General features: G+C 35.4%; 1 protein-coding gene across 6 annotated transcripts in view; it reads right to left on the bottom strand.

Annotated features, from left to right (window-relative positions):
- Nucleotides 1-19,947, bottom strand: part of SYTL2 (synaptotagmin like 2) — a 122,032-nt gene that overhangs the window by 1,702 nt on the left and 100,383 nt on the right. For 4 of the 6 annotated variants that reach the window (XM_049780013.1, XM_049780014.1, XM_049780015.1 and 1 more), the window contains 8 exons: nucleotides 16,478-16,572; nucleotides 13,152-13,271; nucleotides 11,225-11,394; nucleotides 7,282-7,384; nucleotides 4,352-4,522; nucleotides 3,720-3,798; nucleotides 614-713; nucleotides 124-329 (listed from right to left, as the gene is read on the bottom strand). In XM_049780013.1, coding sequence (XP_049635970.1) covers nucleotides 124-329; nucleotides 614-713; nucleotides 3,720-3,798; nucleotides 4,352-4,522; nucleotides 7,282-7,384; nucleotides 11,225-11,394; nucleotides 13,152-13,271; nucleotides 16,478-16,572 — 1,044 coding nt within the window. The remainder of the gene's footprint in view (nucleotides 1-123; nucleotides 330-613; nucleotides 714-3,719; nucleotides 3,799-4,351; nucleotides 4,523-7,281; nucleotides 7,385-11,224; nucleotides 11,395-13,151; nucleotides 13,272-16,477; nucleotides 16,573-19,947) is intronic. The other 2 variants (XM_049780016.1, XM_049780017.1) reach the window with 1 other exon arrangement.

The raw sequence follows: 19,947 nt of genomic DNA, 5'->3' as shown, positions 1-19,947 counted from the left end.
CAGTCTAACATTTCTCTTTATTCATTTCATTATAATGCCAGAGTGTCTGTTTTCATTACTAAGTAGATTCTAGTCTCCAGAAGCATTTGACTCTTAGAGAATTAAAAATGTAATAAATGTTACCTGTTCCAAAACCGATTCTCAGACCTCCCAAAAACTGGTTGGTCAATTTGTAGTGGTCCCAGACAGTAAGCTCAACACAAGCTTCCATCAGATCTTCAGGTCTGAATCCATCATACACCATAGTGTGGTTGAAGATGGGGTTGGTGGTTTTTCCTACAGCTCTTGTCTTCTGGCGACTTTTCCTACTTGTATCTGGAAGGATGGTACTACAAAATGAGACACTAGTGTGAAAACATTTGAATAAGATACTGACATTTAGACTTCAGTGCAATTCAGCATAGCTATTGCTGAGTGGAGGAAAAAGCATAGAGTAATTCCTGAATGCAGAGCCAGGAGTAACCCCTGAACATTACTGGGTGTAACCAAAAAACCAAACAAACAAAAGATAGACTATGAATATTGAGTTTCAGCATCACAGGATATAGAAAAACAAAACCATCAGTAAAGGCCTATTGTTAGATGAGTAAGACAGGTTTGTTAATACTGTTACCATTTTACAAAGGAATTTAGATGGCTGCCCCTTAGTTGTGGTAGATCAATGCACTCCTTCACCCAGATGTGCACTTCTCCAGTGGTAGAAAGCTTCTTATCTATGACATAGAAAAGAGAGAAAATTAAAATTCACTAATATTTTTCATTTTGCAACACAACATTCAAAATGTCCACCTGAAAATCACTTGGAGAAATGCAACAGAGAAATGCAATGATTTGAACATAACTGGTTAAATCTATATATTCTTAACTATGTATGTCATAATCTGGCTATGAAATAATTTATATTGACTCTAAGTACAGAATATTACTTCATGCTCATTGAATTTTATCTGGTTAGACAAGATAAAATATAAAAACAGTTTTGTGAATCATCCATGTATAATTATTTTAAAAGCATCTTAATAAAATGTATATTTTCAAGTAATACCAAAGGGGATGAAAGGAGGTGTTTAAAATAACTGAATATAAATTAATCAAAATAAATGTTAACTAAGATATACCGTATTTTCTGTGTTTTACAGTTAAAACATAGGTTTAGGCCTATATTTGCTGTATAAGACAGAATGTTCCTGTGCTGCAACTGTATCTTCCAAAGGTTATACTGTAATAGACGTCCTCTTTGACTCTGGCCAATCTGAGCAGGCTTTTTACAGTGTAGATTCGGGTACAGAACACTGTATAATTTGCATGCATGAAAAGCCTGCTTGGATTGGCTGAGTTAGAGAGGTGGTCCAAGCAGCCTGGCAGTGATTGGTGCAGGATCGAGTTGGAAAATTTGTTTTGTGGCAATATTCAGACAATTTTCGTTTAGTGGCATATTGAAACACTTTTCGGGATATACTCAGCGTATAAGATGACCCCCGATTTTCGGTTGACTTTTTATTTTTTGTTTCAAAAGTCGTCTTATATGCCGGAAAATATGGTAGTCACTTATGGGATGTGACTCAGCATAAGAATTCATCATATATATATATATATATTTTATATATATATATATATATATATATATATATATATATATATATATATACAGATAGCTATTAGTAGTATAACAAGTTACTTTAGTTTGAAGTTATTGTCTATGCTGGGAACACATGGACAGAAAAACACTACCATGTTTAACTGAATGGGTTAATTCAGTTAACCAATCAGGTTAATGACTATTATGTGCTCAGTCCCTATTCTAGGAAAGTCATTGAATATATAAGGAAATCCATGTTCTTGAAAAAATATTTAGCTATAGAAAATCATTCAAATAAAAACTAGAAAAATATAGAACATGCATATATACAACATATTATATGAAATGTAGAATCATAGAATGAATCACCAAGTTATTTCTATAATATTATATGATCAATATAAGTAAATATAGTTTCAGGAAAGCTTTAGAGAGAAGACAGAGCTTCATCTATGACTTGAGTAGGTTGAGAAGAGAGAGCTCTTACAAAGAAGAGAAATTTTATGAAAAATGCAGGCAACTAAGAGACATCACAACAAATCAGTCTCTCAGGCCTGGAGAGATAGCACAGCAGTGTTTGCCTTGCAAGCAGCAGATCCAGGACCTAAGGTGGTTGGTTCGAATCCCGGTGTCCCATATGGTCCCCCGTGCCTGCCAGGAGCTATTTCTGAGCAGATAGCCAGGAGTAACCCCTGAGCACCGCCGGGTGTGACCCAAAAACCAAAAAAAAAAAAAAAATCAGTCTCTCTAGTCATATCTACATCATACAGTGGGGAAAATGAGAATTGGATAGAATTTAAATGCATATTAACAAAAAATATGAATTCAAATTGTATACTAAAATTTTAGAAAGATCTAGAAGCAAAAGGATGATTTAAAAGCTATTTACCCTAAAGATACACTTGATTTTTTTTTCAAAACAACAACAACAACAAACTGAATTGGAGTGCCTTTCTTTATGGGCCAGAGCTCAACAGGTTGAGTCCATGCTTTGCACGTGAGAGTCCTGAGTTTGGTTCCTGACATATGTGGTCCCATAAGGACAGAGCCAAAAAGAGCCCTTAATTATTTCAGGGTGTGTCCATCTACCTACACCTACAAAAAAAAAATACAAACACAAGAGTGTTGGTTTTAAAGAAAACAAGACTGTTTTCTTTAAGTTAGTTATTACACTCTATCCATTAGCTTCACTGCTTGGTTATGGAACACATTTTATTTTTACATATCCTAATCTCAATCATAGCTGCCATAGAAAACCTTAAGAAGAATGACTAAGAGAAATTTGTTTGGGAATGAGACGGCTAGGGGGACTGGCAATAATTTCCTGTTTCTTGCTTCTTAATTTAGCTATGTATCAGAGTTGTAAAGTTAAGGATGGAATTAGTAATTTTGAGGTAAAAAGTCTTTCTTCTCCTAATGAGACTATGAGAGTCAAGGACCAGTGAGCATTAATGGTTGAATTCTTCCAGTTCCCACCTGAATTCCTGGAACATTCTGATTTCACTGTTATTACAACATAATGATAGAGCTAAATTTTGAATATAGGAAAGGACACTACAGGGCAGATACAGATTTTTTTTTTTGAGGTGAAAGTTAAGACAAGGTCTCTAAACTGGGCAGAAAGTTCTCTTATAGAAACAAAGTAAAATGAAGTTACCAGGGGTTGGTTAAAGTGGTGGAAGTAACGTTTAAAGGATAAAGCGTTTCTTTTTTACTGGATTAAAAATTCAAAAGTTTTTCTTTCACAACAATTTGAACTAATACACTAAAAAATGGTCAAGAAGATAAAGCTTATATGTTTTAACCACACAAAAAGGTGTGTGTGTGTGTGTGTGTGTGTGTGTGTGTGTGTGTGTGTGTGTGTGTGTGTCTGGTAGGGCTCAGGGGATCATATTTGATGCTAAGAATTGAACTTGGGTAAGCCATGTGTAAGGTAAGTGCCCTAACCTCTATACAGCTCCAGTCCCTGAAGGATAATTTCCTAATTTAGAGCTGTGAATGAACTCATTTGGTCTATCTAATTACTAAGTAAAAATGTTTAAGTACTTCATCACCTTTGGAAATATCACAGAATCTAAAAAGATATCCTTAGAGAGAGGAGATTAAAGTAAGGACCCAGATATAGATAGAAAATATTTACCAAGAATTGGCTCTGGGACATACTGAAGAGCTAACTTCATTTCACCTCTGTTTTCTGCTTCAAGAGCAATTGGTGCAGTCTGAAATAAAGGCACATTGACAGGAGTAAAACAGATCAGATCATTTTTACAATTCAGGCACTCAGCTACAAACAATATCTGCTCAATTTCTCATACATATATGAGAACCCTGGATTAAAACTCCCCTTGCTGTTACAGCTAGACTCTTTACAGAGAAACACTTTAAATAACTTTAATATATTCATAATAATAATATTAAGATGAAAATATTTGGAGAAGGGGAGGATGTAAAAATAAAAAATTAAATTCTGAAAAAGTATGAAAATTGAGAATCTGTAGATGAGTATGAGGTGGTTATAAAAAATATCACACTATGGAAACAAGGTTTAGATGGTTAGAAAATCTAGCTAAGAAGAAAACTATTTCCTCTTCATAGAAGAGAACTGAAAGGCAGAATGAATAGAAAAAAAATACATATAAGAAATCTGGGACAAAAATGGAAAGGTAAAAAAAAATCCAAACTGTGGATAAGCATTCTGAATTAAAATACAATTTAAGAACTTCCTACTATACCCCAGGCCCCAAATCAGTCAAATCAAAACTATGAACTTACTTTTCGCTTCAGAGGATACCATTTCAATTGTTTATTCTCTTTGTTATCCCAATCCCAATTTTCCAAGTCAAGTTCCACTTCTCCTAGAAAACTGTTGCGCTTAAACGTATCTCTATGCCAAACAGACAGGTTCAGCTTCTGTGTCTTTAAGATTTTTTTTTCAACTTTGTACTGCAATTCAAAGAGATATGTAATTAAAGTGGTGACTAACATTGCTTATGCCAAATTTATGACAGAAATGAGGAGAAAGTCATCTGTGTTGATTAGATTTTCATATCTAATCGGTTTTTAAGTCTCAAAAATACTACAAAGTCATTTTAGTCAAAGTTTCTTGTTTCAAAAAGCTAAATTCCATCTTTCACAAAAATGAGGTTTTTTTTTTACATTCTCTAGAAAAGCAAACAAAAGTTTAAATATCAGAGCTGGAAATTACGCTTTAAAAACAAGAGCCAATCCTACATTAAAAAAAAAACAAAACTGGATGTTTTTAGTTCTACCTAACTCAGTTAAATTCAACCAAAATATAAATTAGTTTAACTAATGCCTTTCCACCAAAGAATACAGTACTTTAAAGTAAAAATGACTGGGGGCCGAGAGATAACTTGGAGGTAAGGCATTTGCCTTGCATGCAAAAGGTGGGTGGTTCGAATCCCAGCATCCCATATGGTCCCCAGCCTGCTAGGAGCGATTTCTGAGCTTAGAGCCAGGAGTGACCCCTGAGCACTTCCGGGTGTGACCCAAAAACCAAGAAAAAAAAAAGACTGATTTTTTTTTGGGGGGGGGGGGTTGGGCCACACCCGGTGGTGCTCAGGGGTTACTCCTGGCTGTCTGCTCAGAAATAGCTCCTGGCAGGCACGGGGGACCATATGGGACACCAGGATGCGAACCAACCACCTTTGGTTCTGGATCGGCTGCTTGCAAGGCAAATGCCGTTGTGCTATCTCTCCGGCCCCAAAAGACTGACTTTTATAGAAGTTTTATATTCACATTAAGATTCAGCAGAAAATCCAGTTACCATATATCACCTGCCCTCACAGACACACCATGTTTCCTTCTACGAATATCCTGCAAGCATAAGGCATTTTTAAAAGATACACTCATTTTCCCCAACATTATATTGTCAAGTGTAAAAGGTTGGCATCTAAACTGTGTTTCATCTAAAATGTAGTTATTCCTTGATTATATATAATCTAGAAGTGGTACTAGTACTTCTAATCGAAAAATAATCTCTATTTGGTTTTCTGATATGTTACTTGGATGTCCAGTTATAGGAAATGTGCCTTATTCTGACTTTACCACTAAAATTAGTTGACTTTCCCCCAAGTATAGGGGAAATATAGGGGAAATTGAAGCACCTTAGAAATAGCTAAATTTTGGGAGATATTTCATAGTCAAGCTATAATTAAAAACTTGGTATAGAAAATTCACTGATAGATAAAAGAAATTAATTTAACTTTTGCTTATTTCCTCAAAAAACAAAATTAATAATACTTCTTGTATTTTTAGTTTGAAATGATTTTACTCATGACTAAAGCAATGTGATATGGTTTGAGGGAAACTGAGCCAGATAGATTTTACATTAATTTGTTCATCTAACTTTCCAATAGCCATTTTGAGTTCCTACTTCTGATTACTGTATTGATAAATAATGTTTCCAAAGTAGCTAATGTGTGCTAATCATCATGTTGCACAAATTAACTCAGTATTTATAATTACTAAAGTAGCCAAATAAATACTGGGATTGCAAATCAGTGTAGACAGCTTAGGTCATTTGCTCACAGGTATACTATGTTGTTTATAAATAGCACAGTTTGGTTCCTGCCCTAATGGAACTTAAAATCTTGTTGGAAAGCAGATAATTAGCAATTAAGTGGTTGGTATCAGTATAGCCCTTTATAAAACAAAGTGACAGAGGTAGCAGACAACAAGGATTAAGGAGAGTATCTCATAGAAGTAATATTTTAAATTGTAGAAGGTATTGGGTGGGGCTGTAGGAGTTAATGTGGGGGAAATGATCCATTATGAAGGAACATAATACAAATGATAGGGACAAAAACTATCTTTATTTTAGTTATATTTCTTTGGGCCTATGATCATAGACTTGGGTGACCTAAATAGGCCACAGATTGCAACCAGAATACTGGGTGCAAGCCAAGAGCCTTGCCCACTGTACTATCTCTCTGATCCCGAAACAAAAACTATAACTATGGAAAGGAAAGATGAACTGGAGTTCAGGTGTGTGTTACAGATTGACTAGACCATATAGACCATAGAAGTTATAGAAATCCTGTGAGAGAAATTACATTCTCCCTTCCTTCCTTCCTTCCTTCCTTTCTTTTTCTTTTTTTCTTTCTTTTTTTCTTTCTTTCTTTCTTTCTTTCTTTTCTTTCTTTCTTTCTTTCTTTCTTTCTTTCTTTCTTTCTTTCTTTCTTTCTCTTTCTTTTTCTTCTTTCTCTTTTCTTTCTCTCTTTCTCTTTCCTTCCTTCCTTTTTCTTTTTCTTTCTTTCTTTCTCTTTCTTTCTTTCTTTCTTTCTTTCTTTTTCTTTCTTCCTTGCTTGCTTTCTTTCTCTTTTTTCTTTCTTTTTCTTTTTCTTTCTCTTTTTTCTTTTTCTCTTTCTTTCTCTCTTCTCTTTCTTCTTTCTTTCTCTTCCTTCCTTCCTTCCTTCCTTCCTTCCTTCCTTCCTTCCTTCCTTCCTTCCTTTCTTTCTTTCTTTCTTTCTTTCTTTCTTTCTTTCTTTCTTTCTTTCTTTCTTTCTTTCTTTCTTTCTTTCTTTCTTTCTTTCTCTCTCTTTCTTTCTTCCCTTCCTTTCCTTCCTTCCCTTTCTTTCTTGCTTTCTTTCTTGGTGACTTCATCTGTCACCCAGGAAGATAGTTTATATAAATAATATGTTAATATGGAGGAATATTTTAGAGAAAAAGTTCATAGATACCCGCAAGATTTCGTTATACACAGGATTCAATGTTTTCTTCACTACAAGTGTTTTCTTCTTGCCCATTTTACCTTTGTCTGGTAATAAATAGGTCTTTACATATCTAAAAAGAAATGAGAGATAAGATTAGAGAAAATAAAAGTAGTACTTCTTTTAAGTATAAAAATGTATTGGAACTAGCAGCCTGGGGGGGTGATGGTGGGGGATATGGGCTGCAGAAAGAAACGGGGATGGGGGAGGACAAATTTGGTGATGGATATTCTCTTGATTCAATGTTAATATGTACCTAAAATACTACTGTGAAAGATATGTAAGCCAATATGAATTATTCCACTTCTATCTTGAGCATATATCTATATTCTTATGTTCATTGTATCACTATTCAGAATAGGAAAAATTTGGAAACAGTCCAAATATCAAGATCAGATGAGTTGGTAAAGAAACTATGGTCCCCATGGAAAGGGAAAAACTATTCAACCAGTACCCATCACATATCTAAGATATACAAGGCACTGATAGAACCTAGTAAGAAGAAAATATCTGACCCTATAAAAAAAATGGCAAGAAGAAATGAACAGACATTTCCTCAAAGAAGAAATACAGATAGCCAAAAGGATATAAAAATATTACATATCACTAATCAAGAGATGCTAATCAAAAGAACAATGAGATATCATTTCATGCCATAAAGACTGGCACACATCACAAAGAACAAGAACAAACAGTACTAAAGAAAAAGAAAAGAACAAACATCTGTTACAGATACAGGGAGAAAGGGAATGCCAACTAGTCCAGCTTTTTTGGAAAACAATATGGTCATTCCTCAAAAAGCTAGAAATTGAGCTTCCATATCATCTAGCCCTAGCACTCTTAGGGATATACCCTAGGAACCCAAAATCACCAAGCAGAAAAGTCCCTGCATTCCTATGTTCATCACAGCACTACTTACAATAGCCAGAATCTGAATATAACCCAAGTGCCTGAGAACAGATAAGTGGCTAAAGAAATAGTGGTGTGGGGCCAGAGAGATAGCACAGTGGTACGGCATTTGCCTTGTACACAGCCAATTCAGGACGTAAGGTAGTTCAAATCCAGGCATCCTATATGGTCCCCAGTGTCTGCCAGGAGCGATTCCTGAGTGTAAAGCCAGGAGTAACCCCTCAACGCCACTAGGTATGACCCCAAAATACCATAAATAAATAAATAAATAAATAAATAAATAAATAAATAAATAAATAAATAAATAAAAAGAAACAGTGGCACATCTACACAATGGAACACTATGCAGCTGCTAAGTAAATGAAGCCATTTGCTTATACATGTATGAAGAATTTTATGCTGAGTGAAATGAGTCAGAAGAAAAATAATAGATAGAATAATCTCATTCATTTGATGATTATAAGAAAATTTAAATATAGGATAATATCCATAGGGCCATGAAGACTAGTCTATGGTTGGGAACTTCTACAAAGAGCAGTGAATACAGTTAGGGTAGAGAAGAGTCCACTATAAAAATGATAGTTGGAACTGATCACTCAGGACAAGAACTGGGCCACTGAAAGCAGATAAAGTATTATCCATGGTACCCCTTTATTAACAATAGTGCAAGTCATAGTGTCAAAAAAGGGCGGGAGAGAAGGGAGGGAGGGATAGATAGATAGATAGAGAGAGAGAGAGAGAGAGAGAGAGAGAGAGAGAGAGAGAGAGAGAGAGAGAGAGAGAGAGAGAGAGAAAGAGAGAAAATGGCTGCCCCAGACGGTGGGTGGGAGGGAAACTTGGAACAGTGGTAGCAGAAAATATGCACTGGTGAAGGGTGTTACACATTTTATGACTGAAATTCAATAATGAGCAATTTGTAAACATGGTGCTTAAGTACAGTAATTATATCAAAAAAGAAATTATGGGGGCCGGAGAGATAGCACAGCTGTAGGGCGTTTGTCTTGCAAGCAAACAACCCAGGACCTACGGTCGTTCGAATCCTGGCATCCCATATGGTGCCCCTGTGCTTTCCAGGAGTGATTTCTGAGCACAGAGCCAGGAGTAACCCCTGAGTGCCACCGGGTGTGGAAGAAGAAGAAGAAAGAAGAAAGAAGGAAGAAGAGGAGGAAGAAGAAGAAGGAGGAGGAGGAGGAGGAGGAGGAGGAGGAGGAGGAGAAGAAGAAGAAGAAGAAGAAGAAGAAGAAGAAGAAGAAGAAGAAGAAGAAGAAGAAGAAGAAGAAGAAGAAGAAGAAGAAGAAGAAGAAGAAGAAGAAGAAGAAGAAATTATAGTAGAATAAAATAGTGGAATATTGCTCAGCTATAAGAAAAGGAAAAATCATGTAATTTACGCTTATGTGGATAGATCTGGAGAGTATCATGCTGTATGAGGTAAGTCAGAGGGGAGGAACAGACATAGAGTGACCTCCTTCCTGTGAGTGATATAAATAGACATAGTAAAAAATAAAAATTCCCAAAGGCAACAGAATCTGAGAACTGGTCTTCCAAAGGAATCTATCATGTGAAGGGATGGTGTGGAGGAACTGGACAATGATGAAGGGAAGCATTCACTTAGTTGGAGGGTGTGGTACTGGAGCACTTATGCATAAAACACTACCATGACAATGTAGTAAATCACAGTGACTAAAATAAAATTTTGAGAATAAAATGCCATGATGTACAGAACAATGTTTTTTGTGTTTTTATACTAAAAGGTTTTTATTATTTATGTTTGAATAATAGCTCAAAGGGCTAGAGTGCATGCATTGCATACAAGAGTACTGTGTTTGAGCCCTAGCCACTCAGTCTTCCCCAGCATTTTAGGAGTGACTCTCAACAGGGATAATGGAATAGCCAGAGCACTACCAGAGTGGCCTAAATACCAGCCAAACAACCAAAAACTTTTCCTGCAATCTTCTGGGGAAAAAATTAGTAAACACCTAAGTCATATTCCATGTAAAATATGAAAGGTACTGACCCTAGTTGTTTTTGTAACAAAAGCAAAAATATTGGCTAGTAAATAATTAAGAATCAGACTTACGTATGTGAATTTGGGGTTAGGGGTACCATTCAACCTTTGCAAATAAAATTAAGTGCAATTAAAACTGTGATCTAAAAGTTGAACTGTTATTTTACTTCAAAGTCCTTTTGTAGAATATATTTAAATATAAAAACTACTTCATTCTAGAGTCTGAACTATTTTTACTGAACATTATGAAATATGTCCCTCAATATCCAAATAGAGAAAATCTGAGACTACCATGAAAAAAGAGAGGAGTTCAAGTCCTTATTTTGCTGTTACCTGAATTTATATAAGTAGGCAGCTTATCTTTGTTGGTCATTGTTTCCTTATTTATAAAAATTAATAATACTTGAAAAGATGATTTCAACATCTTTTCAACTTGAAATATCTTTGCTTCTGTGACATGTTGATTTTTTAATTAAATTATTTTATTTGAAAGTATGTAAGCTTCTTGTGTGCATAAATATAAACCATTGTCAAATATTAGTTTTTGTTTGTTTTGTTTTTTTGGTTTTTGGGCCACACCCGGCAGTGCTCAGGGGTTACTCCTGGCTGTCTGCTCAGAAATAGCTCCTGGCAGGCACGGGGGACCATATGGGACACCGGGATTCAATCAGCTGCTTGCAAGACAAATGCAGCTGTGCTATCTCTCCGGGCCCCATTGTCAAATATTTTAAATAATTTAATAGGTTTCATACATGCACTTATAAAAACCATACAAAGTTTGAAAAAAAAAAACTTTTAACACAGCACATATATGCCTCTCTTTGATTTTCTTTGCTTTCCAATTTATAAAAGAAGAAAAGTTTAATCCTCCAGAACACCACCAAGAGTGATCACTGAGCAGAGAACCAAAAGTAAGTCTTGAACATCAATGGATATGGCCCAAAAGCCAAAAATAAAGTTTGAAAATAATGCAGAGAAGTGTCAACAAAATGTACTTACGGGTCTGAACGCTGCTTTTTAATGTCTGCTGCTGCTAAGTCTTTGCACTGGGCCACAAAAACATGCAATTCCTGCAGAGAGTCCATGTAGTCAATTGCAAATTGAATATTTCCTTTAACTTCCAGATTGCCAAAGTCACCGCTGTAAACACTCATCACACTGCCACTCACCTGAAAATATTGGAAGCATAGTATTTGTCTTTCTGCCATGGAACACAAGGGTTAGGAATATAATTCTTGTTTGCCACTATTTTTCTGGTTTGCACATAAAGGTAGTTAATTCAATATGTCATAAAGACATAGTAACATGACCTCATGTGAGCTAATATGACAAGATTCAGTGTCTTAAAATGTCTCTGAAACTACTGATATAATATAAAATATAGAGTGAAATGCAAAGATGCAGGCTTGTTTCAAAGCAATGTGATTTTATGGTAGGGGGCCATCAACATTCAATTTGTAGGCAGACTCATTTTTAAAGTGGTAAAGTAAAAGGATGCAACCCTGAGGGACACAAATCAGTGACATGTGTCAATCAAGTTTCTAAGACATTAGAAAGGCATTTGACTATGTTACCCACCCACTGAATCTAGGAAAATGCTTACTGAGTCATAAGCTTTTAGAGGTCAAGAAGGGTAGAGAATAGATGATTAGTGAAGAATATAGAGGTTTATCAAGGGCATTGATTAGATTATTAACAATAGTAATTCTATTTAAATAGATTCTAAAACACAAAGTTTGAGAAATGCAAAGCTTTTAAGGAATTAAGCACAGCTGTACTCTTTGTTTAGTACCCCTAGTGAGAGGTATGGGTACATTCATTGAAGAAGCTTCTGGATGAGTTATGTAAATATATTTACATACATGTTCTACAAATACGACATGACCACACAACTATCTCATTTTATCAGAGAATTTCTCATAAAACCAAATTATCTAACTCAATCTGAGCAACCACATTAAGGGAATTTGTTTGTTTGTTTGGGGGCCACATTTGGTGAGGCCTAGGGGTTACTCTTGGCTATGCACTCAGAAATTGCTCCTGGCTTGGGGGACCTTATGGGGCACCAGGGAATGGAACCACGGTCCATCCTAGGTTAGCCATGTGTAAGGCAAATGCCTTACCACTTGCACCACTGCTCCAGCCCCAAGGGAGGTTTTTTTTAAACCTATTCTGAATCCTTCTTTGGCAAAGAATCACCTAAATTCATTAATATCTTTATTCATCAGATTTGCTACAAGGTGAAGTTCTGTACCTGCAAACAACATATTTAAGCATATCTGATCTAAGCTGATTTTTATCATAGCGACCCTATTTGTTAAATAGAAAATATGTGTGTATTTTAGGTACAGCATTTATTTACAATAAATATATAAATTCAAAGAAGAGGAGGAAGAAGAGGAATTAGAGGAAGAGAAGAGGAGAGGAAGGAGAAGAGAAGAAGAAGTGAGGAGAAGAGGAAGAAGACAAAGAAGAAGAGGAGGAAGAAGACAAAGAAGAAGAGGAGGAAGAAGAGGAGGAAGAATACAAAGAAGAGGAGGAAGAAAACAAAGACAAAGAGGAGGAAGAAGAGAAGAAGAAGTAGAGAGAAGAGGAAGAAGACAAAGAAGAAAGAAGGAAGAACAGAGGAGGAGGAGGAGAGAGGATGAGCAAGAGGAGAAGTGAGGAGAGAGGAAAAAGAGGAAGAAAAAGAAGAGTAGGGGAAGAGAATGAGGAGGAAGAGAAGAAAGGAGAGAAGAGGAAGAAGAGAGGAGTACAAGAAGAAGAGAGGAGGAGGAGGAGGAGAGGGAGGTAAGGAGGTAGAGGAGAAGAAAGTGATGGTGGTTAGAGAAAAACTTGGTCCTCAAGTAATTTAAAAAGTAAAGCAGAAAGATGTCGGGGCAAGGTTGATTGAAGCAGCGATTAACAGAAGATTTTGTTTACATACAGAAGACAAGGACGTCATGCCAGAGGAGCTGCTAAGATTGGTTAAAGAGCCAGGGCTCTTCTTGTATCTGCTGAGCTGGTAACTGCTTTCTGATGCTGTATCTGTTTCTCTGCCATCACTCTACAAAACATCATATAATATAGACAAATTTTAAATGTGGAACGAGTCAAGATTAGAATCTTTTGAGGCAAAGAGACTCTCTTGATAACTCACTGATTTCCCAAGGTCAGAGAATACAGAAGACACTTGTGCTCCTAGCTAAGGAATTAGATTCAGGATGTGGGAGAGGTTGGGGGTGGGGGTGGTGGCGGAGACTGTTTCAGACTTCACCTAGGCAGGGCAAGATTTATTTACTGAAATAACAGAATGAATTTTTCCATCTGCAAACTGAGCCCTCAGGGGCTTCAGGAGGCAGCACTTCTGTGAGCTTTTTGTCACTCTTGATATACACTTATTTTGTTTAAAGAATTTTACTGATATACTAAAATATTAATGAGAAATTTAACTAACCTACAGAAAATAAAGACCCAATATTTACTGAATAAATAATACTGAATTCTTCCTAATAGTTTTTGGGGTGCTAGGGGCTTATATCCAGCGATGCTCAGAGGGCTCTTCAGTGCCAGGGATCAAATCCAAGCAACCACAGGTAAAGCATATACTTCAGTGCTTTGAATAATCAATCACCTCACTAACCCAATTCCTCTCATTCTTAGCGCAGGTTTAACTATCCTAAAAATCCAACCTTTTAGTTAGACACTTTGCATAACTTCTACTTATCTTCATCATGCTAATTGCTTATCTTTTGTTAACCAAGGCTAAATACATTTACAAATTCTATCCTAATCTAATCTAAAAATTAGATTTTAACCTTTTTGTTAAATGAGTAAATTGGGGATGAGGTGAAAAGGACAGCAATGATCTTAAGAAATTCTTTATTCTGAATGTGTTCCCTTGAAGGTTACAGAGCTGATAGAGCAGTTCAGTGGCTCTGTGGTTAGGAAAACAAACATATTTACAAAGTAGTAGTTAGTTCATGCCAACACATTCCAGGGCCATGCAATATGAACATAAAAAATGCCAATTCTAACACATGTTAAGAGTTAAATGAAAACAAAATTTATGACTTAAATAAGAATTATTCCTCTTGATATTAAAAGAATTATCCATACCTTTTAATATTTGTTGTCACTCTTCCTTTGATATATTTAGCATCCCATATTTTAGCACATTCTATATCCTACCTAGCATATTGGACCATTTGTAAATTATTGGAAGTATGGACCTTGTCTTGTTAACCTGGAGACCAATTTTTGTTTTGCTTTGGTGTTTTTTGTTTGTTTGTTTGTTTGTTTGTTTGTTTTGGTGGGGAGAGAGATTTTGGGTGATACCCGGCTGCATTCAAGGGTTGCTCCTGGCTCTGCACTCAGAAATCGCTTCTGGCATGCTTGAAGGACCATATGGGATGCCGGAAATTGAACCTGGGTCTGTCCGGGGTTGGCCGCCTACAAGGCAAATGCCCTACCACTATGCTATCACTCCAGCCCTGAAAGAGCCATTTTTATATAGTAGGCACTCAATGCCGATGTTAAGTGCAGATAGGAACAAGGTCTCAGTTCATACCTACTTCCTTTAATATTAAGTTCTACCTCCTATATATTGGCTGGTAAAATTATATGATGAATCTAGTATTTCTAGTGCACAAGTTCAATCGATTTGGATAGTGTCAGCTATAAAAAAAAAGGTCAAATATGAGAAAGAGGAGAAAAATAAAAACTAGGAACTGGTACCATTTGTTCCTTAAACTATTAGGTAGTTCATTCATTTGGTTAAAACAAAATATTTATGAAGATATAAAACAACGGAAACTCAATGAGGGACTGCCATCAATTTACAACTAAAGAGTTAGTTACAAAGATTGAGTGATTATTTCGGAGGGAAACTGTAGTATGGCTTCTTCAGAATGAAATACCTGCACATACAGTTAATCTATGATCCAAAATGGATAGAAAAGCATGGAAAGTAACATGATTTGTGTGTAGTATGGCACCTTTCTGGTATGCCATTCACCAAGAAAATGTTTGAGTAGCTTGTTCATAATCATATACAGGGTCGAAGAGACAGCACAGTGGTAGGGCATTTGCCTTGAATGCAACCCACACAGGACTGACTGTGGTTCGATTGCTGGCGTCCCATACGGTCCCCTGAGCCTGCCAGGAGCGATTTCTGAGCACAGACGCCAGGAGTAACCCCTGAGCGCCACCAGGTGTGGCCCCAATAAAAACAAACATATTCACACACATTTCCAGGACTTAGATTGACTGCCTTCCACACTCAGAATCCCAATTATCTGACTGCAAAATCATGGATTACTAAACAAATCAAAATCCCTGATTTATTTTTAATTGTTGTTGGACTTGTAGAAAGTTAATTTTTTAAATTATTATTAGTTGGGGGTGGGCCACACACAGCTCTGCTCAGGGGTTACTCCTGGCTCTATGTTCAAAAATCACTCCTGGCAGTCTCAGGGGACCATATGGGTCGCAAAGGATGGAACCTGGGTCAGTCATGTGCAAGGTAGATGCCTTACCTGCTGTGCTATTGTTCCGGCCCCAGTTAATTTATTTTTATAAAATGGAAGTTGTGCCTACAATGTTTAGTAAGAACTAAATATAAGAAGTGAATATTTAGTGACAGATACATAATGAATAATGAATAGCTAACAGTCAAGTTCTTTTTAAGCCAGTAGCTAGAGTGATCAATAGTACAGTAGTGAGATCTGAGTACCAATTTTGACTTAGTTTCTTTCTTCATTCTATATGAATGAAGTTATTTTATCACTTAGTTTATCACTTAATTTCTTCATGAATAGTATTTGTGGGTGATGAGGATATCCATTATTAGGGATATGGAAGATAAAATGAGGGTAACAGATATAAAAAAAACTATAGCTAGTAGATTTTTTACAAGTATATTATAATAGCCAATATTACTTCATTTTAATATTTTCAAGACAGTCATTTTGCTTAGACTACATTTCTACAAAAGAGCTTTAAACTAGTGTTCATACCAATATTTTTGCCTGGGTTTGTTTTGTACCCACTTTAATTTAAAAAAAAAAAGGAAGATTTAACTTAATTGACTAAAAAGTGTAACTACAAATGACATGTATCTTGCCTCAACAACACTATCTCTATTGATATGAAAGACAGGTAAATCCAGCTGACCTTTTGGTTTCTGCCACAGTAGAATACAAATACATCAACACTGACATACAAATCTATCGATTTAACCCCATTTTTTTGAAAGTTCAAAAACAAACTTGCCTCATCTTGGAGGAATTCTGGAACAGACTTGCTCATCCTTTTGAGTTTGTCAGGATGGGAAAACTGATTACCAGGTTGAGAAGGCACTGTGGAAACTAAACAGCATTTCCATTCAAAATTATCTTTGCAATTGGCAGGTATTAGATGAAAATTGTATATATAGTTTTCTTTTGTTTATGTAGAGACATTTAAAAAAAGGCACAGCACCATGCACAAATTCATAAAGTAAGCAACATGCAGTTTTTATATGGAAAGAAATAGCAAGGAGTTGAACCAAAGAGAAAACAAAATAACTTGAACATTATTGAGTTATTAAAAGCAAATTGCTGGTGAACTAGTTTCAACTTATTTAGCCACATAAAAGTTTTTAAATTAAAACTCTTTAATTTATCAATTCATCTCCTTGGAGTGCATTTTAAACATGCTTCAGGTTGAAAATAAAAAACTATTTCATTAGACAGCAGGGCTCTTTACACACAACTTAATATAAGTATTCTGACATTGAGTGTCTAAAGAGACAGTGTAGTTAGTTGACAGTGGAGTTTCTCTGATAGTATCTTACTGAGGTTAATTAAAGGTTATACTTTGAAATTTTTTCTTGAGCGGAAGTCATTTATGTCCCTGTAAAGTTAAATAACTATTAATAGAGAAATACTTATACTAAATATAAATAACTCAAGTCGGGCTAAATATTTTGTGTTTATGGTACTGCATACAAGTCTTGCAAGTACTCAGTTCTTAAGCTGAGTACTTTAAGTATCCTGTTACTTCAAGTTAGAATATTGTGAGATCTTAAGAAAATGTAGCATAAAAAAAGAAAAAGAAAATGTAGCATATAGTTTCTTCCTGATATCCTAAGTACGTATATGGTAGTCAAAATAAAGCAAATTCTCTCCTAATAAGTATAAGTCAAGTTAGAAAACTCCAATGAGTCAGAACGTTTTGATGAATTAGTTAATATTTTTCAAGGTATTTAAAATAACACATGACAATAGAACTTATATCTGTATTGTGATAGAGAATCTCTAAATTTTCTTTGAATGTGTCTCAAATATATTATCTTAGTTTAAAAACTGACAGAAATATTGAGGGAAATAGATAAAAATTATACTAAAATATACAATTTTATAAAAACCATACAATTATAATTCTGCTATCAGTTAAAATGTTCAAATAAAATCCTGAGCATTAAATTTATCTTTAATAGATATATAATGAAGGAAAACTATAAATTTAACTATATACATTAAGGATTTTCTTACTCACATGATTTTCACCTAGCATAGGTAGCCAAATACAAAATATCAAATATATATTAATATTGCCATTAATAAATGATATCTCACAAGACCTACTTTAACTAGTCCATTAAATGACAATGTGTGTGTTTGCATAGATTATACTGGTAATAACATAGAGTATTGCCCAGTGTGTATCATATACAGCTACAATATGGCTTAGTGTACATCCAAAATACCACTGATAACATGTGCAATGAGTATGTGCATGTGAGTATATTGTACTGCATATATATAGTGTATATATATTTGAGTATATTATACTGGCAATAGTGTAAGATTAGGTACCATGTTGGTATATTATAGCCCAAATAACTCAAAAATCACTATCACTATAATACTATTTCCTGGATTGTGAATATATAGTATGTATGTAGGAGAAACAGAGAGAGACAGAGATAGAGAGACAGAAAGAGACAGAGACAGAGAGAGATGCCAGATGTCAATTCAGTACTTTATACATGTAAGGCATTTTACTCTACCACTAGTTATCTTCTTTCTATTATTTCTCAAAGTATATACATACTACTCAAACACAGCCAGTTGTGTGTGTGTGTGTGTGTGTGTGTGTGTGTGTATGTTTTTTGGGCCACACCTAGCAGCAATCAGGCACTACTCCTGGCTCTGTGCTCAGAAATTACTCCTGGGGGTGACCATTTGGGATGCTGAGGATCAAACCCAGGTTGGCCATGTGCAAGGCAAATGCCCTACCCACTGTGCTATTATTCCAGCCCCAAAATAAACATAGCCAGTTTGAAGGGCTTAAGTAATTTATGTTTTGAATGTGTATTTTATTTTTGTCTTGTGGTAACAATATGTTCTTTACTGGAGCAAAAGAGTAATCTTGGTTTAGGGATTATGAGTCATTTTGGAAAATATGATGAAAAGAAGAAATATTAAGTTACTCCAAATTTTAAACATGATTAGCTAGTCTATTTGCCTTGATCCATAGCTTAGTTAGGTAGACAAATGAAAATGCAGATAAGTATTTATGTGCCTGTGAACATTCTGTTTTTACTCTTGAGGTTGAATGCTTAATTTTATCATAACAATATAAACAAAATGCCCAAAATTCAAATACAACTGGAAAACTTGTTCTCCAACATCCATAAAAGAAAAAAGTCTGCTTTCCTCTGCAGCAGTTGGAGAGTACACCCAAAAGAATTGGAACCTGGATTATCTTCTTTCCTATGAGGTTCTCAAGAATTTGTCAGGATATGTGCCAAAACTCAGCATCTTTAGCTATGGTAGGAGGGCCCCCCGCAAGGCAATCAAAGTGTCAGATTTCACACCGAGGTCACTGCCTTCCAGCAGTAGCACTTGTTTCTCTAATGGCTCCTTCATTTAGCTGCTCTTCTCATTAAAACCTATTAGCACCCCCAAAAGTTGCTGGGAAATGGCTATTAAAAAATCCCGTGGATTCCTCAGTGTAAGCATGTATATCATTATTTTGATTCCTCACTACCTAGCAGGATGAATTTGACACTAAAAAGCTACAATGACACACATTTGCTAAACTCCCCAAACATCCTATTGATAATGTGTTATCTGTTCTTAAGTCACAGTTGTAGCCAAGTACAGCAATATTTTCTTTTGTTGTTGTTGTGGGGCCACATCCAGTGACAGGTGAGGGAGAATATTTTTTACTCTGTGGCTCCAAGGAATAGAGTGGAGCCTCTAGCAAGCAAAGCATGTACTCAGCCCTTGTACTAATCCTCTACTCTAAAGACAGAAATCTAAAGGTGAACATAAAAGAGGAATAGTCATTATCTTTGCTTGGTGACAAGTTAATTCTAATTACTTGACTGGCATTAGCCAGTACAAGTATGCATTTCTTTCTTAAAAGTCAGGTGTTCATTTGCCTTATATATTGAATTTAAAATTTGAGTCTGGTTTTGAGCTTGGTCAACATAAAAATCTTTATTTATTTAGTACTAATTTTAAAATAATAGTTCTTTCTTTTGTCCAAATAACTTTTAAGTAGTTTTGTATCTGTTATCTTATATAAAGAAAAAAGGTGATCCAATACTTAAAACCATAATGCAACATAAAAACCAAATAATATTAGGAGCGCCAACTTGAATTTTAAAATACTAAAAGAGTAAATTTTAAAAATACAATTAGGAGGCTGGAGAGATAATGCAGTGGGTAGAACACTTGCCCTGTATACAG

This window comes from Suncus etruscus, chromosome 9 (assembly GCF_024139225.1).
Source record: "Suncus etruscus isolate mSunEtr1 chromosome 9, mSunEtr1.pri.cur, whole genome shotgun sequence".
NCBI lineage: Eukaryota > Metazoa > Chordata > Mammalia > Eulipotyphla > Soricidae > Suncus > Suncus etruscus.
The sequence above is the reverse complement of the archived record's forward strand: the minus strand, read 5'-3'. Positions and strand labels throughout refer to the sequence as shown.